The sequence below is a fragment of the Vombatus ursinus genome, unplaced genomic scaffold (assembly GCF_900497805.2).
Source record: "Vombatus ursinus unplaced genomic scaffold, bare-nosed wombat genome assembly UNPS02014825.1, whole genome shotgun sequence".
NCBI lineage: Eukaryota > Metazoa > Chordata > Mammalia > Diprotodontia > Vombatidae > Vombatus > Vombatus ursinus.
The window spans coordinates 6506791-6529764 of NW_020954603.1; the positions used below are offsets into that span (position 1 = coordinate 6506791).

At 51.0% G+C, this 22974-nt stretch overlaps 1 protein-coding gene across 2 annotated transcripts in view; it reads left to right on the forward strand.

The window, feature by feature from the left end:
- PODN (podocan) overlaps positions 1 to 22974 on the forward strand; it is a 46773-nt gene that overhangs the window by 18544 nt on the left and 5255 nt on the right. For both annotated transcript variants that reach the window (XM_027838113.1, XM_027838114.1), the window contains 6 exons: positions 2637 to 2730; positions 6167 to 6231; positions 7833 to 7942; positions 10929 to 11085; positions 12503 to 12618; positions 16502 to 17159. In XM_027838113.1, the coding sequence (XP_027693914.1) occupies positions 2637 to 2730; positions 6167 to 6231; positions 7833 to 7942; positions 10929 to 11085; positions 12503 to 12618; positions 16502 to 17159 (1200 nt within the window). The remainder of the gene's footprint in view (positions 1 to 2636; positions 2731 to 6166; positions 6232 to 7832; positions 7943 to 10928; positions 11086 to 12502; positions 12619 to 16501; positions 17160 to 22974) is intronic.

The following is a 22974-nucleotide window of genomic DNA, read 5'->3' on the forward strand; positions in this document are numbered from 1 at the left end:
CCAGGGCTGGTGCTCTATCCACTGCGCCACCTAGCTGCCCCTATCCTTACTGAATTTCATCTGAAAAATTCAACCCAAAGCTCTAGCCTGTTTTAAAATTTGATAAGCTTTCTATCTCTGTCTGTGTCATTGACAAAAATATGAAACAGCCCAGGGCCAAGCACAGAGCCTAGGGGCACTCCATTGCCACATTGACATTATAGCATTAATGACCCCTCCTTGACTGAGGCTAGACATCCGGGTCTGAATCCACCTAACTGTATTATCACCTAGGCCACATATCTCCATCTTTTACACAAGAAGAATGTGGGCTGCTTTATCAAACCCTTCACTCAAATCTAGGTAAGCCAACTCCTCAGCATTCCCCTCATCTGCCAGTCTAGTAATCCTGTCCAAAAAGGAAGTAAGGTTAGTCTGGCATGACCTGTTCTCAATGAAGCTAGGCTGGCCCTTGGTCACTCCTGCTCCCTTTTCTAGATGGTCACTTATCATCACTTTAATAATCCATTGTAGCATTTCCCAGGCATCTAAGTCAAGCTCACTGGCCGACAGTTTGATTTGATTGACTGGAGAGGGGCAAATGTCCCAATTATTGTGAAAGGGAAGGCCATCCCATCTGCCCATTCTTTCCGACCTCACTGACGTTTTGCATCTGGGCCAAACGACTTGAATTCATGCGGAGCTGCTCACTACTTTCTTACCATCTCCTAACTTATCGTGGGCATCAGCTCCTGGTCGATCATGTCAATTCTATCATTTCCTATGTAGAAGACCTTCTCTTTGGCAGAGGAAAAGAAACAAATTAGGAGTTGAGCGGCATTGCCATCTCTCTGCTGTCGGTTATCATCCCATACACCCCAAGCATTGGGAATCCATTCTTGGGGCCTCTTCTTTCCTTCAGGTTCACTTCAAACCCCATTTGTGATTGAATTTAGCTTTCCTTGACATCTTCCACTCATTCTGAGCTTTATCATGCCTGACTGTTCCTACGGTAATAAAAATGCTCGTGTAGCCATCTTCACCCACACATCCCATCAGTTGTTATGTTTTCTTTTCTAAAAATTACTTTTGTTTTCATGATCACATTTTCAAGCTCCCCTTTCCCCTCTCCCCCTACCCATCCCACTGAGAAAGCAAGCAAAACATAACCATTGTTACAGACGTGTACAGCCAGGTTCCAATCAGTGCAGAGATTGAGTCCCATGAAGTGGTTGCATGTATTCAAATTCGTACTATTGAAAGTTATAATTAGGTTAATTTGGTAATTGTTTTAGTCCAATGGAAATATGCCATGCATATTCAAATACTGTGACCACTTCAGGTGATTCGTTATTCATACTCATCAGAACAAATTCCCACATTGGCCACGTCCCCCCAGAGAGCCTCTGCACTTGGAAACCATCGGGAGGGAGGGTAGCATGGTTCATCATTAGCCTTCTACAATTGTGGTTGGTTATTGTGTATATACTGGAGCAGAGTACAAGCTTCCTGAGGGCAGGGCAGGGCCTGTTTCACTTTCATCTTGGTATCCTCACTCCTAACAGAAGGCCCAGTAAGTGCTTCTTAAACACTCGGTGCCTTAGTGCTCCTCAGTTATCTGCCCTTGGTTCCATCCTCTATATGTGTCTTTTCAAACAGAAGTCAGTTGCTGAGTTCCCTGGGCATCCACGTTGGTTGCCTTAGACAACCTTTGATTTTCCTTTCTCTTCCGAATCATCACCCTTTGTGCCTTCAGAATCTCATTCTTGGTTAACCGCAGTTCCTTCCTCCAGACTCTGCCCCCAGAGTGAGCCAGCTCTTGGGGGTGTGTCAGACTTGCCCTCCTTTCTCGGTCTCCATCATGAGTGCTAAGAGGGGGTGTCTCCTCTCTTCCCTCCCCACCTGGGTTCCCATCATTCCTGCAGCAACCAGTGCCCACCTGTTAGCCAGAATCAGACTCAGAAGGGAATTTCTTCCATTGGTTCTGCCACTTTTGAAGGACAAAATGATCCTTAATGCAGATCTTGAAGTTCTGAACTGCTGTGATTTTTTGGGGGTGGGAAGGGGGAGACAGAGAAAGAAGAAAGAGAGAGAGGAGGAGGGAGGACAGAAAAAGAAAGAAAGGGAAGGAAGAGAGAGGAAGAGAGAAAGAGAAAGGGAGAGAAGGAGGGAGGAAAGGAGAGAGATAGAGAGAGGAGAAACAGAAAAACAAAGAGAGAGAATGAAAGGGAAGGAAGGGAGAGGGAGGAGAGAGTGAGAGAGAGAGGAGAGATAGAGAGAGAGAGAGAGAGAGAGGAGTCTGGATAATTGGGCTTCCTTGCCATTGCTGTATGATGCCTGTACCTGTGCCAGGCTGGTGATCTGTTTCCTGAGCTCCTCTATTCGGTCTCTGTGTCCAGGGAGCTCTCTGGGATGCCCCAATGATAACATCATCTGGTTCTCTGCTGGCTTCTTGCCCCCTGCCACCTCAGTACCACTGATGGTTCCTGTCACTGTATTTCAAGCCCCAAAGTCCTGTCACTGAGTTGGTATGGGAAACTCTGGCCTAGTCCAGCTCTCTCATTTTACTGAGGAGATAAACTGAGGTTCAGAGAGGGGAAAGCCTTGGAGATCTTCATTCTGTTGACGTCTAACACTGCCCATGTCCCCTCCCACAGAATAACCAGTTGGAGAAAATCTACCCTGATGAGCTTTCACGACTCCACAGGCTAGAGACCCTCAACCTTCAAAATAACCGGCTGACGTCCCGAGGTGAGGAGGCCCTGGGCAGGTAGAGGATGGGAAAGACCTCCAGGAAGTGTGGGATGGGGAGCCTTGAAGGGATCAGGGTGTGAGCCTTGGTTGTGGGGGAGGCCCCTGCCTGTGGCTAGCCCTGGGTATTTGGGAGTGTCTACACCAACCCAGGGCAAGGGAAGGCTGGTCCTCCAGGGTTGGGAGAATGGTGGGGAGGTAGGGACTCAGCAGGTGCCTAATATGCTTCTTCTTCCTCCAGCCCTGAGAAGGAGAAAGGAACAGGTAGAATCCCAGAGTGTCAGAATGAGAGGCACCTCAGAATCCCCATTGTTCATCCAAGCTGGACTGGAATCTCTCTAGTGACGGGGGCTCACTCCCTCTCAGGGCAGGCCTTCCCACTCTTAGATAGTTCTCACACTGACCTGAACTCTGCCCCATTCTTCTCCCTCACCCCACCCTTTTTCCCCAAACTAAACGTGCCAGGCCACATATGACATAGACTCTTGAGGTTCTGCACCCATCATAAAGGTTGCCTTTCTCTGGACATTTCTTAATTCATCAATGGCTTTCCTCAAATGGGATGCCCAGGACTGAGCCCAGGACTCCAGATGGAGTCTGGTCAGGGCACAGGATGGTGGAGCCATTGCCTTGCTATTCTTGGACTTTGGCCCTTTCTCAATGAGTTGTCTTGACTACCACATCACACTCAAGATTCATAATGAGCTGGCAGCCCACTCAGCTCCCCAGATCTTTTTCTAACCACAGTCTGGCCAGGCCTCTGGTATCTGTGAAGTAGATTTTTTTGAGCCCTGGTGGAACCTTTTACCTTTATCCCTATTGAATTGGTTCCTGCCCTCTTCAGGCGCCACCTCGGACTCAGCCTAAGGCCAGGATGCTCCCAAAGGCAGTGATCCATCACGGTTACTGCCCTCCTCCCCCCCATCCCTCCAATCATTCACACAGAACAAACTCCAAGGGAACCAGGGCAGATCTCCTTATTCCCATTTTATAGATGAGAAAATTGAGGCCCAGTTTGGGGAAGGGACTTGCCTAAGGTCACACAGTGAATTAGTGCCCTTCCACCCTGACCTTTCCTTGCTCTCCTGCTTTAGCTATTTAAAGAGCTGAGAAGGCCACCAAAGAGGGAATTCCTTTAAGTTCAAGGTTCACAGAAACTGTGGTGCAGTTTAGAGGATCCAGGAGTCAGGGGATCCTGGCCTCCCTGTGACCTTGGATAAGTCTCTTCTGTCTTGGCCAGACAGTCCCTAATACCTAAACCCCAGCTGGGTTCTTGCCATTTTGGCCTGAAGCAGGCGTCTCACTCCCAGGAATGCTGCCTTGGAGAGCAGGGGAACAGAGGAGCAGGAGGGCTGCCCTGGTGAATCATCACAGCCTCCCTGGGAAGGAGACAGGGCAGAGAGCTTCTTCTTTGGACAGAGAAGCAAGCTCAGGCCCAGAGAGTCCTGATAACTGGCCTGCTCTGGGACACACAGCAAGTCAGTGGCCAAGCTGGAATTTGAACCTGTGTCTCTTAACTCCCAGCACACTGCTCTTTGCACTAACCTGTGGCTGCTTCCCCAGTATTTGATAAGAAACTTAAAAAATAAATCAGCCCCAGAGACCCTGAATCTATATACTTACTCTGGTCATTATCTGCAGGTAGGGTGGTCAAGTAGAAAGAATGCTGGAATTAGATTCAAGAGACCTGGGTTTGAATCCTCCCTGCTCCAGTATCTGCTAGCTGTGTGACTCTGGGCAGGTCCTTTCCCCTCTATGGGCCCATTTTCTCATCTGTAAAATGGGTAGAATAATATTTACAGTACCTTACCTCAGAAAAGCATTGTAGACAAAAGATTCTGGAACTGCTTCAGAAACTTTAGGAATGTGAGTTATTATATACAAGTTGTCAGAAAGAAGTGCAACAGGGCTTGGGGAGCAAAGGATGGGGTGATGGGGTGGGGGCCTGTGTGCTAGACTGGAGGGCTCCCTGGGAGCCTTCTGTGCTCTGGGGCTAAGGAAGCAGCTGAGGAGTCATGGGGAGCCAGGATGTTTAGGGGCAGTCGAACGGAGGGAGCAGAGCTAACGTGCCATTGATCAGACTGGCCTCGTATGTTACAGAGAGTGGAGACAGTGGAGGGAGAGAGACCGGGGAACTCCTCTCAGGTGGGGCTGGGGACTTTGGGTCCTGGCCTTGTCCTGTGTGTAGGGCTTTCCTTCAGTATCCTCGGGGATAGTCGGGGCAGCTGGAACTTACCCACGGTCATAGCCAGTGACTTAATGGCTGAGCCAGGCTAGCTAACTAGCTAGAGCATTTATTATGGGTTTACAGTGCTCGAGGCACTGGGCTAAATGCTGGTGATGGAAACGTAAGAAGCAAGGCAGTCCTTGCTCTGAAGGAGCTTACATTATTAAAAATACTTAATTAACAAGAATTAACAAGAATTTATTTCTCTCCCTTCCTTTTCTTCTTTTCACTGGAAAAAAAAAAGATAAGCAAAACCTTTGAAACAATTATTTATAGTTGAGAAAAACAAATCCCCACATTGCCCACATCCAGGGATGTAGCAATCTTAAATCCATCAGCTCTATCTGCATCTTATATCATTACCCTGGTCTTCGAGGTTAGTCATTGTGTTAATCAGAGCTCTCAGGTCTTTCAAAGTTGTTCTTTTATTACAATGTTGTTGTTATAGTATAAATTGTTTCCTGGTTCTGCTCATCTCACTCTGTATCAGTTCACACAAGTCTGCTCAGGTTTCTCTGAAACCATCATTCTCTAATTGATGGGCACCCCCTCAGTGTCCAGGTCTTTGCCACTGCAAAAAGGAGCTTCTACAGATATTTTTGTACATGTGGGTCATTTTCCTCTTTTGGGGGGGGTATGGGCCTAGTAGTGGGATTGATGGGCAAAGGGAGTTCCAAGTTGCTTTCTAGAATGGCTGGGCCAGTTCACAGGAAGCTTAGATTCTAATGAGGAAAAATACATAAGGGGGGACTGGAGAAGGTGGGTAGGTAGGGATGGTGGCCAGAGAGCAGGAATCATGGTATGGAGATGGCCTGAAAGTAAGCTGGAAGCTTGGACCAGGGCAAAATAATGGGAAAATTCACCTGTTGGAGGCTAGGGTGGTTCCCAGGATGGAGTCCAAGTTTCAGGTGAGGATGATAGGTAGAGTGGAGGTGCCATGGTTCAGAGATGGTTTGGCAGTGATTTGAACCCAGATCTTGTGACCTCCAGACCAGAACTCTTACCAGGCTGCCTCTGGCTCTGATCCTTTTAACTTTAAGAGCTTTGGAGACTGGAAAAATAGCAGGAGATAACAGCTTGAGTGGGACCAGATAGTGCAGGGCCCTGAATGCCAGGCTAAGACCCCAGGGGGCGTTGTGCTTAGCTCTCTAGCCCTGAGCATTCTCCTCTGTCCAAGGTACTGACCTGCCTTCATTCCTTCATTTGAAGGGCTCCCGGAGGAAGCTTTTAAGCAGTTGACAAACCTGAATTACTTGTACCTGGCTAACAATAAGGTAGGCTGAGGGGTGTGATCTGGGTAGGGGGAGGCATGGGGGGGAAGCTGCCTGGCTCAAGCAGATTCTCAGAGTGCCTGATTTCCTTCCAGGCCACAGCGCTTGGAGAGGGGGCCCATGTAGTACGTGGCCAAGAGCTCCTCCCTGAGCAGACAGCAGAAAGAGCCCCGTACTTGGCTGTCAACAGGCCTGAGTTAGAATCTAGCACTTCATTCACCGTAAGATTTTGTGGAGGCTGCTTGGGTCCAGAGGCACCTGGACCTCACATTTCCCCAGCTAAATTGGAAACAATAGTTTTTTCTGTCAAGGTTAAGGTTGGAAGAGGTGACCTTTGAGCTCCCTTCAATCTGAGTCTGTTTTGGAGGGAATTCTGTGAAGGACCCTTACTAGGAGCATGACGGGCAGGAGCCTTCCCTCTGTCATTTTGTGGTAGAGGAGGTAGAAAAAGCAGTGTGACATCGTGAGCGGATTTTCTTGAATGCAGAGTGGGGGAGGGCAAGTCCTCTCCTCTCTCTGGGCCTCAGTTTCTTCCTCTATAAAATGAGAAATAAACTAGGCTCTAGGATCTCACAGGTCCTTCGAGCTCGGACAGATTCTGTTCTATGCTCTTTCCATATCTTGGGGGGAGCCATCCCTCTGCATGTTTCTGGCCCAGCACTGTCCCTGGCGGTGCTCCTTTGGCCTTTTGGGATCTCAGGGACATAGGTATAACTTCCCTTCCTCTTGCTGAATCATAGTCCTTCTTTCTTTTCCAGTCATACTTGCCTCCAAGGCCATCAAATCACACGCTCATATGTGTGTATGTATATACACACACATCCCATTAGACTGTGAACTCCTTGAGGGCAGGGATTATTTTTTGCCTTTCATTGTAACCCCAGCTCTGGCACACAACAGGCACTAAGTAGATGCTTGTTGATCAATTGACTGGGAATTCTGAAAGCAAAAGAACCTTGAAGAAAACTATGTAAAGTCACTTGGTTCAGGCTAATGCTGGAAGGGGCCAATGAAGGCTGGACTCTCCAGGGAAGGTTCCAAGGAGGAGGCAGGGGTCGGGGGCCGTAGGGACAGTGAGCTTGAATGTGTGGGGATGGTTTGAGGAGGATCTCTCTTCCCTAGAGTCTGTTAAAAACTCAGGGACAGGGTCAAGGGTCATGAAGTTGTTTCATTGAGAAGTGAAGGCCAATCAATCCATTCCTCAGAGGGGAAGCCAAGAACTTTCAAAGGAGTAGGCTTGGAAATCAATTCCTCCCTGTCCAGCCCTGGGAAGGCATTTCAGAGCCAGCTGGCATCCACATCCTTCCCGATGCCAAGAGGGAAGTAATCCAGCCAAATGTCCTATTGCCAGCGTGATTGGGGGAAGGGGGAAGTGCCACTGTTGGCCTGTCTGTTTTTGACCCATCTGTCTTCTCATCCATCTAGTTGTCCGTCCATTCATCTACATGTCCACTTGCCCACTTTTTGTTTGCCTTTCTATTTGTCTGCTCATCGACTTGTTTGTGTGTCCCTTAGACACTGCCATCTGTCCATTCATCATCACTCATCTCTGTCTCTGTCTGATCTTCTCCCCACCCCCTACCCCAATCCTGCCCCCTTTCCAGCTAACTCTGGCTCCAAGGTTCCTGCCGAGTGCCCTGGTCAGTGCTGACTTTGCTGCCAACTTCCTCACCAAGATCTATGGACTCACCTTCGGTCAGAAGCCAAATTTGAGGTCAGAGGTCAGAGTGGAGCAGGGTCGTGGCAGAGATGGTGGGTGCAGGGGGTTGATTGGATTGGTGAGCACCTTATGTATGGCATGATGGGGCAGGGGTGGGGGAGGGATGTAGCTCATAGGAGTCCTGGGCTGGATCCACCTCCATGTTATGGGAGTGTGTGGCTTAGCATGGCATCCGGCACTTAGTAAGCGCTAAGTAATCCTCGTTAAGTGACTGACTGACTGACCAACCATTTTTTCAGCCTGGTGAGTCAGGGGAGGGAGAAAGGGAAAGGGGTGCAGTTTGCTTGTTTTTTTTCCCTTGGGGAAAATATGAGACAGGAGAGAGCCAACATGAAGAATGCAGAGAGTTAAATTAACTCTCTCCTCTGCCCCACTGTGTGACCCTGGACCGGTCACCTCTCTTTTCTGTGCCTCAGTTTCGCATCCTCGTAAGATCCTAGATTTAGAGCTGGAAGGGGCCCCAGAGGCCATCCAATCCAGCCCCCTCATTTTACAGAGGAAGAAACTGAGGCTCAGGGAGATCTGGCAACTTGCCCAAGGTCACCTAGCGAGTCAGGGGCAGAGGCAAAATGCTGATCTCCTGACAGGTGTGCATCCCACTAATCCATCGCTATCGCCTCTTCCAAGATGGCGGGCTGGGGGAGATGCTGACTGTTGGAGGGGAGCTGAGTCTCCCAGAGGCCAGGGCTGAGCAGGGGTTCTTCGGGGATCAGGCCCCTGCTGCCCTCCTCTTTTCTCCCTCTGGGAGAGCACAAATAGGACATGCCATCCTTAACATGAGTGTGCCAAATACTTGTTGGCTGATTACTGCTCCTTCCCAGACCCCTGGCCTGTCTCTGCTCGGTATCAGAGGGTGAAGAGTCCTGGAGGACTTGGGTTCTAATTCTTATACTATAACCTTGGGCCTTGGACACATCCCTTTCCTTCCTTTGCTCCGGGCCTCCCTGGGGATTATCTCCAATAATTCCCATACCTGCCCTCATGATGCCCCTGGGAAGTAGGTGCTGCTACAAGGGGGCCAGGGGAGCAGTCAGCTCCAAGGAGGAAGTGACTTGTCCAAAGTCACACAGCCAGTCAGTTTCAGAGTCAGGATTTAAACCCAGGCCTCTTTCTCCCGTTCCAGCCTCGGCTCCCTGGTGCCAGGTCACTGTGGCGCTGGCAGCTTCGTCTCTCAGTGGCTGTCACTTTTCTCCCTCTCCGGGCACTTCCCATGGGGAGGGGAGGCTGGGCTTGAGGACAGGAGGGGCTGACCCTGTGGAATTTCCTGTACCTCCTCCATATCCCAGCTCCCAAAGCTGATCCCGGGGCACCTGGCAGGGCCCAGAGGCAGAAGGGGATCAGCCTGCCTGCAGATGGGACCGTCTTTGTGCAGAGCAAAGCTTCTGGGATTCCGGGCTTAATGGCCAAGAATGTGAATTTAACTCCACCCCCCCCAAACCCTGGCCCTTCTTATATTGACAGGTAGCCCCAGAACACAGACATGAAGCAGGGACCCACGTCCCCAGCTCCCCTTCAATGAGTTCAAAAGCCAGGGAGACTGGCTTATTAACTTGACTACTTTTGCACTCAATGAAAATGTTTTGGTTTTTTAAAGGCATTTCCTAAATCATTTTGACTGTTCATATTCAGTTTTGGAAGAAGGCCTCTCTCTGCACATATCTCAGTTTCTGTCTGTGTCTGCGTGTGTGTCTCTTACACACTCGGACTCTCACCCCCTCACACCCATTTACTTATCCTCACACTCAGCCAATTGCAGACTTACTACCCATCAACATTGACCTTTATGCTCACACCCTGACACTTGTTCAGTCACATTCAAATTCACATGCAGTCAGACATACAACTGGACTCACACATGCTTATAAACACATGACACATGCATGCACACAGAGTCACCCTGCCCAAACCTAAAGTGATAAACCAGCAGCAATCACCCTACATAGATTTGTTCTCCACCAGTGTCTGTGCCCAGCTGTCAGTGTGGCACAGCAGGGAGAACCCTGAACTGGGAGTCAGACAGCCTGGGTCTTAGGAAAGCCACCACTCCCTTTTGGGCCTCAGTTTCTTCATCTGTAAAACTAGAGAAATGGCCCCATTCCAGCTATAAAACTTAGTGATCTTAGTCCTCCTCTGTTCAGCCTAACCTTTGGGTAACAGAGAATTGTAGAGCAATTTGGCTTGCCACTTCAGGCCAAGACCAGGTGTGTTGCCCAAGGACGATATTTGTAAAGTGCTTGTCATATAGTAGGCACTTAATAAAGGCTTGTTCCTTGTACCCATCCCTCCCCCCAAGGATCATCTAAGCCTAGCTAAGTATGGAGAAGCTTATGTCTGGAAGCTGAGGGGGTGGCATCAGTGCTGGGGGAGGGAGAGAAGGGGAGAGGGGAGGAGCACCCCACCCCACATCGAAGGGATCCCAGCTTTCATAGATGTCCACACACATGTGCATGCATATACCCATGTACATGTTTTATATGTATGTATGGATTTTGTGGACATGTGTGTTAATGAACTTGACTTCGCCCTCTGGCAATGCTTCAGGGTTCCGGGCTTTCAGTAGGGTGGGGATTCCCTCCTGTCCAAAGAAGGAAGAATGATTGCACTCAGAGATGACGGGGACCTGAGAGCATCTCCTCCTGTCTTAACTGAGCAGGAATTCCCAACGTCCATCCCTGACAAGTGGGTGTCACCCTCCATGAAAGGGGAACCTTCTCCTCCCCTCCCCTGCAGCCCAGCCCAGCTCTGACTGGCTGGGAAAAGTGTTAACCCAACATCTCTTCCACATATGTGGCATTGGGCCACACTCACACACACACACACATGTGCACGCACACACACACACACACGCGCGCGCGCACACACACACACATGCTATTGGGTGGGAGGGCCATGGGTGGGCTGGGAATAAACTCTGTGGGGGGGGGGTCGGAGCTGTAGGCTAGACCCTCCCTCAGTGCAGCACGGTCCCTCGATCCCCCAGGTCTGTCTACCTTCACAATAACAAGCTGGCCGATGCCGGGCTCCCAGACAACATGTTTAACGGCTCCCACAATGTGGAGATCCTCATCATGTCCAGCAACTTCCTCAAGTACGTGCCCAAGAACCTGCCCCGGGCCTTGTACAAGCTGCACCTGAAGGTGAGGGAGGCTGGAAGTGGCCTGGCCTTGGGGAGAGGGTTGTACCTGCTTACTATGAAGGGCAAAGGGTGGCAGAGAGTTCCAGGAGGTCTTCCTGGAGGAGATGGTGGCAGAAGGCTTCTGGAGGATGCGAGAGGAGGAGAAGCAAGTTAGAGAGGGGGAGCTCTCTGCAATGGCTTCAGCTTTTTAGTGAAATATGAGACAAGGTTCTCATCTGAGAGGGTGGGAGAAGAGGAACCCTGGGAGGCTTGAGAGGGCATGGAAAAGTTTGGAAGAGTTGCTATAGTGAGTGGGATGGTGAGTTAATTAGGTAGATGTAAAAGGATTGTGTGGACACAGGCCCAGTTAATTAAGGGGCCTTGTGGGCTGTCAGCAGTTTCATGATCCTCCACCTGCATTGAGCAGCATGTGAGCAGGAGAAAAGGCAGTAGGTGGTAAGAGCGACCCAAGGCTGAGGCTCGGCAAGGTGAGATTAGTGAGACTACAGAGAAGAGGAGAGGGTCCATTAGGACTGGTTCCCCAAGGGTTCAAGAGGAGATGGATAAAGGAGGGGAGAGTAAGCCAGTACAGGTCTGATGGCCTGGGAAAGACCCGGGCTGGGCGTCAAAGGATTGGAGCCCATGGTGTAGATGGAGAGCAGGGCCTAGGGTTACAGGACAGAGGAAGAGTATGACAGCAGATTGCAGAGTTCATAACCATGCCGGTGGTGCCTTTGTGAGTGATGGTAAGATCTGGAGCATGGTGCGTGTCTGCATTGCTGACGTAGGATGAGGAGGGAGTCATGGGAAATGAGCAGGCTGAGGAACTGTGAGGTTAAAGTGATTGAGGGGCTGCCACTATCTAGACTGAAGGCCCCCAGGATGAGCTAGCAGGAGCGGGGGAGGAGGCAAGGGCTGTGAGCCAAGCCCTGAGCTCATTGAGGAAGGAAGGGCAGTGTCTGGGAGGCCTGGAGACAAGAGCCATCAGAATCTGGATCGGGTGGTCAATGTGGATGGAGTGACCCTCGAAGGAGGAGAGATTACTCAAGGATGGAGGGAGAGGATGAGCTTGGAAGTGGCTGTGAGGAGTGGCCCCAGCCTGGGGGAGGGAGGAATGAGAAATGGGGCAGCCGGTGCTGGAAGTGGAGGCCAGGAGGCTGCATCATCAGGAAGGAGCCAGAAGAGGAAAGGATCAAGAAAGGGAAAGATTTAAGATGAAGGGTAGTTTGTTAATCATGTAGCAGGCAGTCCAGAATTCCCCATCACTGGGTGGCTGAAAGCCTGGCCCTCCTGCCTCTTTCCTCCCCTTGGGACCCCAGCCCCCTCCCCAAGTCTTCCCTCCTCTCCTGCCTTGCTATGGTCTCCAAGGCTCCTGGGACTCTGGAGGTCCCCCAGAACCAACCCTTCCCCTCATGCTGCCTTCCCTCTCTCCTCCCCAGAATAACAAGTTGGAGAAGATCCCACCAGGAGCCTTCAGCGAGCTCACCAGCCTTCGGGAGCTCTACCTTCAGAATAATTACCTGACCAATGAGGGCATGGACAATGAGACCTTCTGGTGAGCCTTCTCTTCCAGTCACAGGGTCAGAGCTTTAGAACTGGGAGGGACCTTAGGAACCCCGGTAGCCAACCCTCTGCTTTCACAGATGAGGAAACTGAGGCTTAGAGACGGGAAGGGATTTCCTCAGAGTCGGATGGGTAGTAAGTGGCTGAGCTGGGATTGGAACCCAGGTTTTTCCAACTCTTGAGTTCAGCTTTCTCTCTACCATACCACGCACAGGGTCCCACCCACCGCCAGCCCCAAGGTTGGCATGCTCATTCTCTCCACCCCCCAAGCCTGGCTACTTTCCTTCCCTCCAGTCCTTATGAGCCCTTTATCTTGGGAAAGCCCATTGTTTAAGGAAAGAGCCATGATCTTGAAGGCTGAAGAGGAGGGCCTTTGGGAAACTACTGCCTCTCTCCAGGCTTTGGCCATTAGTGGTGGTGCACATTTCCATCACCCTCTGTGCTTTACAAATGGGGCTTCCCATTCAGTGAGCTAATGTCTGGGTAGCACTTGGCAAGGGTTACAGCCCTATGGTGATTGTTGTTTACCATATGTTTCCTGCATAATCCCTGTGGGAGGTAGCTAGTGTAAAGATTATTACCCCATTTTACAGAAGTGGAAACTGAAGCTCAGGGGTGGCATGACTTATCTGTGCTCACACAGCTCATGGATGTCTCTTTCAAGCCCCCATTTGTCAGGGACTATTGCTTGCTTGGCCTGCCCTGAGTGCCTGAGTCACTGTAGGGTCAGCCAGATGTGAGCCAAGGGCGGGAGAGACGTCTGCCGGGCCAGCTGACCAATTTGTCCCCTGTTCGCCATCCTCAGGTGTCAGGTCAGGTCTGACTCGCAGATATGTGGTGGTTTCCACCAGGATTAGCAAAAATGCAATCCGTCAGCGTGCATTTATTAAACACCTGCTAAGTAGGGGAATCCAAAGATGAAAGTAAAGCAGTCCTTGATGTCAAGGAACTTCCATTCCACTGGGGGAGATGGCATTGTCCATGGATAGGTGTATGCCAGACCGATAAAGAACAGCTGTGAGGGAACCCTGGAGAGGAAGGTTGGCAGCTGGGGGACCAGAAAAGGCCTGCAGAAAGGCGGTTTTTGAGCTGAGTTGTGAAGGAAACCAGGGATTCTAAATGGTGGAGATGAGAAGGGCAAACTTTCTGAGCATGGCATGGAAATGGGAGATCGTGGGCCACAGGTGAGGTCCAGGGGAGAGCAGGAAGTACATTGGGTCAGTCTCTAGGATGAGCAGCTGTGAGGGGGAGGGCAGAGGAGGTGGCATTAGCAGCCTCACTAAGGATGGGCTTGGCAAGCGGCTGCCTCTTAACCTGGTCTGAGGGAAGGCCCAGGCTGGACAGCAGCCACCCTACACGCACTCCAGAACACCACTTAGAGAGCCGAGAAGGGGCTCAGACCAAATAACTTGCCATATCCAGAAGAAGTCATGGGGGTTAGTGTTGTGGCTCTGAGTCTGGGAACTCTCCTGAAACCGAAAGAAACATTTAAATATGAAAAACCCAACACGGCAAATGGGCAGACTCGGGGCTGGGGAGAGAAAAGGTTTTTGCCAGTCCAAGCCCTCATTGTGGCTTTAGATTGGGTCAAGATATTGGTCTGGGAGTCAGGAGACCTCAGTTCTAGTCTAGGCTCTATGAGCCTAGGCAAGGGACTTAATCTTTCTGAAACTCAATTCATCCACCTATGAAGTGGGGAGAGTAATTTTGACCCTCCATGCCTCCTAGAGCTCTTCTGAGGAAGTTGGTTTTTAAGCCTTAAGCTGCTGCAGGAGATAATAATGAGAATGGGTCCCTGGCTATTGCTAATGTTTTAGGTTTTCTTATTCTTTCCTTGTATGATCTGGGAGAACCCTATAGAAAGCAGAGCTCCAGCACATGGGGAGCTATGGTCCAGCTAGGGACACAAGTCTTTCCCCAAGGCACTATTTAGAGCCTATCCACCAAGGCCTGGAGTCAGGCGTGAGCCATGTGATACAGACTCGGCACTTGGAATGCCGATTCAAGGCCTGGCTCTCCTATGCCGCATATGACCCTGGGCAACATTTCCTCGTTTATAAAATGGAAACCATGGTCTAATCCTCAGATGATTGTACGTGATACGGTGCTGTAAGAATGTGAGCTGTTGTGATGATGATACTGGCGGAAAAGGAGAAATCTGCCATCTCCAGCCTCATGCCCCCTGCCTCAGCTGGAGGGAGTGTGGTCAGAGGCCAGTTCTTCTCTGAAGGCCTGGGGCAGGCGCCAAGTTCCTGGCCTGCTGCTGACCTCTGGGTCTTGTGTTGAGGAGCTGGGGCCAGCGCCTGTCAGGCCACACTGGGGCTCCCAGCCAGAAGACTCCCCGACATTTCCAGTAACTCCCCTGTCCTCAGAGAAGTTGGCTGCAGACAGGGTTAGGTTTCTTGAACTTGGGAGAATTCTGGACTCTGTTGGCCCCTGGGGTGAGGAGGGGAGGAGGAGGCACGTGGACTGGACACAGTCTTTTCAGAAGAAAGTGGGATGAGGCAGAAGATTGGGGCAGTGAAGAGGGAGTTGAGAGGTGGAGGGAGGATAGCCAGCCTGGAGTGGCAGAGCAGAGGGAGATGTCAGGGAGCCCTTGGAAGGCCTGGGATTGAGTCCTCTCTCTGACACTTTCTGGCTGTGTGACTGAAGGCATGTCAAGACACTGTTTGAGTTTGTTTCTTGTTCTATAAAACAGGATGATAATGCTGAGACCATTCCTCACCGCCCAGAGTTTAGTTCAGTTCAATGAACATTAAAGGTGCAGAGATGGGAAATGGTCTGTGGAGTTTGGGGGTAGGGAGTAGATCTGTCTGAGAGTAATCTAGAAGCTGTGAAGGGAGTGACATGAAATAAATGTGAAAAGTTAGTCCAGCACCAGATGGTGGGTGGCTTTAAATGCCCGGTCAAGGAGGTGATAGTTTAACCCACAGGCAGTAGGGAGCTATTCAGGATTTTTGAGCTGGGGAGTGACATGGCCAAGCCCAGACTTTAGGCATATCACTTTAGCAGTTGTGCTGAAGATGGATAGGACAGGGGAGGGACTGGAGGCAGGAAGGCCAATGAAGACCAGTTATTACAGTAGCCTAGGGGTGAGATGAGAAGAGCCTGAGTTGGGGTGGGGGGCTGAGTGAGTAGAGACAGGGAGGGAATGATTGAGAGAGGTCATGGAAGTGAATGGACAAAACTTGGCTAGACCCGAGAAGAGAGAGTCAGTGAAGGGGATACATGCTTCTTGATTTGCCTTGAGGGAGAGAAAGAAGCCCGAGATTATTTAGGGTTTGTGAATCCTGGAAAGATAGTGATGTCCTACAGAGAAACAGGAGAGTCTGAATAACAGGAGAATTTGGCAGATTTGGTGGGGCCCAGAATGAATTCATTCTGGCCTCGTCCTGGATGCTAATCTAGCACATTGAGTTGGAGCTGTCCAGCAGGCGGCTGGTGAATCTGGGCTTCGGCTCAGGACAGAGACTGGGGCTAGATGTAGAGACTCAGGATCATCTGTGCAGAGATTTCGACATGACGTGCCTGAGGCCTTACTTAAGTAGTTAACCTTGCCCACAGAAGTGTAAGGATAAGAAAAATCACTGAGCTTGTGATTTCGCTGATACAGGGAACTCTCAGGTGAGGAAAGTTACTTTACCAATGCAGGTCTCACCCTCTTTGCAGTGTAGAGAGTTACCAAGAACATTGAGAGATGAAGGATCTTGCCCAGGGTGGTCAGAAGAAGGACTTGAACCCAACCTTCCTGGCTGTAAGGCCAGCTCTTTATCTGTAGACTGAATAGGAGCTAATGTTGCTGATTTATGAGCACTGGCTAGAATTTGGGTTTCGACCCTGATGTCCCTCAATTGTGCCTTCCCCTCTTTCTTCAGGAAACTCTCCAGCCTGGAGTACCTCGACCTGTCCAGCAACAACCTGTCTCAGATCCCCGCAGGGCTACCGCGTAACATTGTGCTTCTGCACCTGGAGAAGAATGCCATCCGCACGGTGGGTCCCGATGTGCTGACCCAGATCCGGAATCTGGAGTACCTGCTGCTCCACAGCAATAAGCTTAAGGCCAAAGGCATCCACCCGCTGGCCTTCCAGGGCCTGAAGAAGCTTCACACCGTGCACCTGTACAACAACGTCCTGGAGCGTGTGCCCAGCGGGCTCCCCCGCCGAGTTAAGACCCTCATGATTCTCCACAACCAGATCTCCGGGATCGCCCGCAACGACTTTGCCACCACCTACTTCCTGGAGGAGCTCAATCTCAGCTACAACAAGATCACGAGCCCCCAGGTCCACCGGGACGCCTTCCGCAAGCTGCGGCTGCTTAAGTCGCTGGACCTGTCGGGAAACCTCCTGCAGACGCTGCCACTGGGCCTCCCCAAGAATGTGCAGGTGCTCAAGCTGAAGAGCAACTACCTGGAGGCCATCGCCCGCGGGGCCCTGGCCGGCATGGCCCAGCTGAGGGAGCTGTACCTCACCAACAATGGGCTTAAGAGCCGGGCGGTGACCCCGCGCACCTGGGCCGACCTCAGTAGCCTCCAGGTAGGGCCCGGTGCCAGCTGCCCACCAGCCCCACGGCCTGGGCACCACTGAGGGCGAGGTGCTGGGGCTGCCGCTGGAGGGTCGGGCAGGGGCCCGGGGGTGCACAGGGTCTGTGGGGGTGAGAGCTGGGAGGAGCCTGGGACATCGTTTAGGCCAACCTGTCCTCTTCCAGGTGGGGAGACTGAGGCCCACAGGGATCTGTGACTTGTTCAAGAATGCACAGATGATAATTGGCCAAACTGGGATTGGGAGCCTTTGGACTCCAAATTCAGTGGTTTTTTCCACTGCATTTACTTCTCGTCACCCAACTTGGCTGGTCCTGTTTATAACCTGGGATTTATTAGAATATGAGAGGGAATGGGGAGGGTCTGGGCATGTCTCCCCATCCAACGCCCTCTAACCACACACCTTATTCACCTTCTACCTCCTAACATGTACATATCCTATAAAATCCAGCATACACACTTGTATCATGAAGAGGTCAGGTACATTAGGCACACAATTTGTATAATCTTATACAGACATGGGGATGGGGCCAGGGTTAGCAGACAGGAAGCCCTGGGTTCAGATCCCCCTTGTGATACATACTGACTCTGAGCCTGGGCAAGTCACTTGACCTCAGTACCTGAGGCAGCTCTCTGAGGTTATCAGTTACGGAGGGTCTGCTGACCTGTATTGATGGAGGGAATTTACATGTTGGTAGTTCTTTTCATGGATTAAATTATGGGCCCAGACCCTTCTACCCTTACCACCAAAGAAGGAAAGACACAGACAGACAGACAGATGAGTTCAAATCCTGCCTTGGACACTTGTAAGATGTGTGATTATAGTTAAGTCATTTCACCTTACTCAGCCTCTATGTCCTCATCAGTAAAATGGGGATAATAATAGCACTCTCAGGGTTGTAAGGATAAAATGAGATAACATATAGAAAGTGCTTTGCAAACCTTAAAATGTTATAGAAATATTAGCTATTATTATTGTTGTTATTACAATTTGTTATTGATTTAATCACGTCTATTTGTGACCTGGGATGGACTTTTAGAAAGACAAGGATATCCAGGATGGGTTTGGATCTTCTTTGTTGGAGGCAGTGCCCCTCGTCAATGAGGCCCCAGGCCCCCTGGCATATTGGAAGAGATAGGTAGGGGGAGAGGGCCAATCCTAGTCTCCTTTGGTGTGCTGTGTTGGTTTAGACAGGACCTTGGCTTCCCTAAGAGCAGTGTCAGTGGGGCATGGGCTCTGCTGGGTCTGATAAAGATGGAAAGTCATTCATGTAGGGTCCCAGTGATAGCCTGACCTCAGAAGATACACATCAGTCACTAACACCTTGGTGTAGATTAATCAGATACTTTCTGACTGGGTGACCTCAGGTAAGTCACTTTCCTTGTCTGGGCTTCCCTTGTCCCCTCTGTGAAATGAGGGCCTCGTGCCAGGAGTACAGCTCTGTGGTACGGCTTGTATTGGGTGCCTGAAAAGAGAAGGCCCAAGAGGGTCATGATCCCTGGTAATAGGCATCTGAAGGAACAACTCGGAGGAAATGGGGCCCAGGGCAGGAAGGAGACCAGCCCAGCCAGCCCACCAGGGGCTCCCTTTCTCTTTACCATGGAGAAATCATCATTGTGCACATTTCTAGAGTGTTTCCCCATTGACAAAGCTCTTTGTTTTACAACAAGCTTGGGAGACGTGCAGTAGGAGAGTGCTGGGTCCCCATATTGAGAGTGGGGAGACCCACAGGGGACATGGGGTTTGCCCTTTTCCCCAGTGTCCCACACCAGAAACTGGATTTTCTGATTCCCAAGCCAGCGTGGTCCCTCTTAGCTTCTGCTCAGCCTGGACACGAGTGGGAGCTCTTGGGTCCTGTCCACATCTCTGGTCCTGCGACCTCAGGTGACAGGCTCGCTGAGAGCTCAGCCTCAGGATTTGGTTTTCCTGCTGCCCACCTGAGAGGCAGGCTGGTATAGTAAGCAGGGCATGGATCTTGGGATCAACTCTTGGCTCTGTTGCTCAGGTAACTTTGTGTGAGTCACTTTTCCCCCTCTCTGGCACTAGGTTTCCAAATCTGTGAAACAAAAGCATTGGCCTGGATGATGCATCTGTAAGATTCCCTCCACATCTAAAACCAGGATTCCTATGGGACAGGGTCTGAGATTTCATCAGTGTTTTCAAGTTGCTGATGGATGATGAAACTCCCTCCCCCAAGGCAGGTTGGCACTTGACTGGCACCTCATAGGTTTAAATGAAATCTTTTTTTTTTTTTTTTTGGTGAGACAGTTGGGGTTAAGTGACTTGCCCAGGGTCCCACAGCTAGGAAGTGTTATGTGTCTGAGGCCAGATTTGAACTCAGGTCCTCCTGACTCCAGGGCCAGAGCTCTATCCACTGCGCCACCTAGCTGCCCCACCTCGTAAGTTTAGAGAGCTGCCCAGAGCATGGAGAGGTTGAGAGATTTGGCTAGGGTCACGTAGTCAGGATGAGTCAGAAGCAAGACTAGAACCCAGGTCTTCCTGGCTTTGAGAACAGCTTGCTATTTATTCCCTACACCATACTACCTTCTGCCTTCTGGTCCTCTGACCACTTGGAACGAGCATGGCCCCATTTCCCAGCTGAGCCTCAGGCCCGCTGGCGGGGAGAGCTTAGGGGCTAGGGAAGAGGGGCTGCTTTGGGAGGGGCTGGATTTGCCATCCCTGGAGGTCTCCAGGCAGAGGCTGGGCAGCCACTGGGTGGGACTGTGGCAGTGGGGCTTCCTTTGGGCTCTGGGTTAGGCAAGGTGGATGGCTGCTCTGGGATTGGGCGAGTCTGTGAACCAGAGCGTTGACGGACCTTTGAATGATGAGAATGATAATAGCTGGCATCTGTGTAGCCCTTTAAGGTTTGCAAAGTACTTTACAGACATTCTTTTTTGATCCTTACAACAATCTTGGCAGGTAGGTGTTGTTATAATCCTAATTTTATAGATAGGGAAACTGAGGCACAGAGAAGTTTTAGTGACTTGCAGACTCACAGCTACTAAGTCTCTGTGTCGGGATTTGAACTCAGGTCTTCCTGACACCAGGCCACAGAGCGCCCCCTGACTTCCTCATTTAGGACAGTAGTCCTCCCATTTGACAGATCTTACAGAAAGCTGGGGTCCCTAGAAGGGTCCCCCCCATCTCATGGGATATGAACCAGGCCCTTCCTTCCTTCCTTCCTTCCTTCCTTCCTTCCTTCCTTCCTTCCTTCCTTCCTTCCTTCCTTCCTTCCTTCCTTCCTTCCTTCCTTCCTTCCTTCCTTCCTCTTCCATTACTTCTGTTTCTTCCTGCTCAAGCGCAGGGGAGACTCCCTGTGTCCTCTGGAGCCCCTCCCCCTCACTCTGGTCCGGTGGTTCTGCTGTCCTTGGTTTCCCTTTGACCCTGCCCTGTACCGAGTGCTGGGGATACAAAGAAAAGGCAAAAACATGGCCTGTGTCCCTGAGGAGTGGGCGTTGAGCAGCCCGAGGGGCAGACAGCAGGTTAGTGACAAGAGAGATTTAGAGATGAAGAAGACTAACCTGGGAGGAAGGGGCCAGCAATGGGGGCCCCGGAGAGGCCTCCCACAGGAGGTGGGATCCCAGCTGGATCGTGTTGGAGTGAACCCAATTAATTCACCCAGTAAACATCGAGGCAGGGCCCTGAGGGGCTGTTTGGTCCAACTTGATCGATTTTTTACAGATGGGAAAAGGGAGGGAGATGCCCCCCAGATGGGCAGTCGAGCCTTGTCTCCAGGTCTGCTGCGTCCAGGGCTCTTCCCACTGCTGTATCTGCCCAGAGTTGGCACCGTGTCCCTGAATGCTGTCGAGACATCCTCTTCCCTCTGGCCAGGGGTGGGAGGCGGAGGTATGGCTGCCTGGGCCCCTCCTGGAGTACCCGGTGAAGATCGGGCGGCTGGAGGCCTCAGCAGCTCTGTCATCTGGCTGGAGGGATTCGGCTCCAGAACGGTCTCTGGTGTGTTGCCAGACCAGCTGAGGGGGACCCAGGCCAGCGAGGGAGTTAGTAATGTAGCTGGCCCAAGCTTCTCCTTTCTCTCCTGATTTCTCCTGGGGGTGTGGGGACAGGCAGGGCTGACCTGAGTGCTGGGCTGCAGGCCCCAAATAGTGCTGCTGCTGCCTTCTGACCGCCTCCACCCGCTGGCTCTGAGCTACACAGAGACGGGGCAGGGAGGAGTCTCCCATTGGAATTTAAGCTTCTGGAGGGCAGGGTGCCTGATCTTCATTTTCTTCTCTGCACCCCCAATGTCTAGCACTGTCCTCTAACCCTAAATGGGCTTGTTGATTGGGTGGTGGATAACCTGGAGCGTGTCCAGTGTCCAGAGAAGGTTGCCAGGGTAGGGTCAGACTAGAAGACCCTGTCAGCGTTGTACAGTGGGAAGAATATGGGTTCTCGAGTTAAAGGACCTGAGTTCAAATCTTGCCTCTGATACTACTTATGTGGCCTTGGACAAGTCACCTCACTCCCCTAGGCCTCAGTTTCCTCCCCTGTAAAATGGAAGGAATGGAATATGAGCCCACATACTGCTTTACAACAGTACTTTGAGAGAAGCAGTGGAAATGTTATCTCCATTTTACAACTGACAAAACTAAGTCTTGGAGAGATAAAATGCTCAAGGCCATACACTGAGTCTTAGTGTCAGGATTTGAATCCAGGCCTTTACAGACCCCAGATTCAGCACTCATTGGGCTACCAAACACAGCCTCTCGGTGAAGTTAAGGGGGGGAGTGGCTTGTTAGAAAGAATTTATCTGAATTTTAGCAAAGCATTTGACAAATTCTCTCCTGACCCTCTAGTGGACAAGGCAGGGGGACAGATCCCAAAGTGTCCTCTAATGTTGTGCCCCAGGGCTCCGTGCTTGACCCTGTGCTGCTGTCTAACATTCTTTATCAATGACTTGTCTATGAGGCAGAGGATGGGTGCTGCTTACTGCCTGTGCGGCCTTGAACATGTCCCTTCCTTCTCCAGATCTTACTTTCCTTATGAAGGAAGGTGCAGTGAACTCCAAGCTCATGGCCCTGTGACCCTGTGATTCTCCAAAATAAAGCCAGGATTCAGATCAATTCAGCAAGCATTAATTAAGCACCTACTGTGTACCAGATACTGTTAGGTGCTGGGGTTGCCAACTCCAAAGAAATGAAACACCTCCTAAGGGAGCCTTTATTCTCTTGGGGGGTAACACCACATCCTTAGAGGTGCTCAGAGCTATGTTTTGGGTGGTTGATGCAAAGTAATTTGGGGGCACTCAGAATTGGTGGGATCAGGCTGGCCTTCCCATAGATTCTAGTGCTCAACCAAGCTTCTAAGGGACTGTGAGGCACAGCTGGGAGGCCAGCATCCCTGGCCTGAGGGACAGTCTAGGCACAGGCAGAGATGGGTGATGGACCATTGGCTAGGGGAAACGGCAAACGGGCCAGGTTGGCTAAACCAGCAAGTGTGCAAAGGAGAGTCACACGCCACAAGTGTGCAAGCTCTGGCTGGAGCCAGACTGTACAGGGCAAGTTTGTGTTTGGTCCTATGGGCAGTAGGAAGCCTCTGGGTCTGCTTGAGCAGGGGAATGACGCGCTCAGAGCTGGGCTTGAGGAGTACCATTTGGCTGCTGTGGAGAGAACGAACTGGAACAGGGAGAGACCAGTGTCAGGGAGACCAGTCAGAGGCTTAGTTCAATTCTGTAGTTATTTTTGAAGTGTCAGCTGCGTGCCCAGCCCTGTGTTGGACTCGGGGGCCTGGACTTGTTTCTTTACTCATGACTTCCTCAGTGCCTGGAATCAGCTCTGCCCCCTCTAGCTTCCATCTTTGTCTGCTGAAGCTC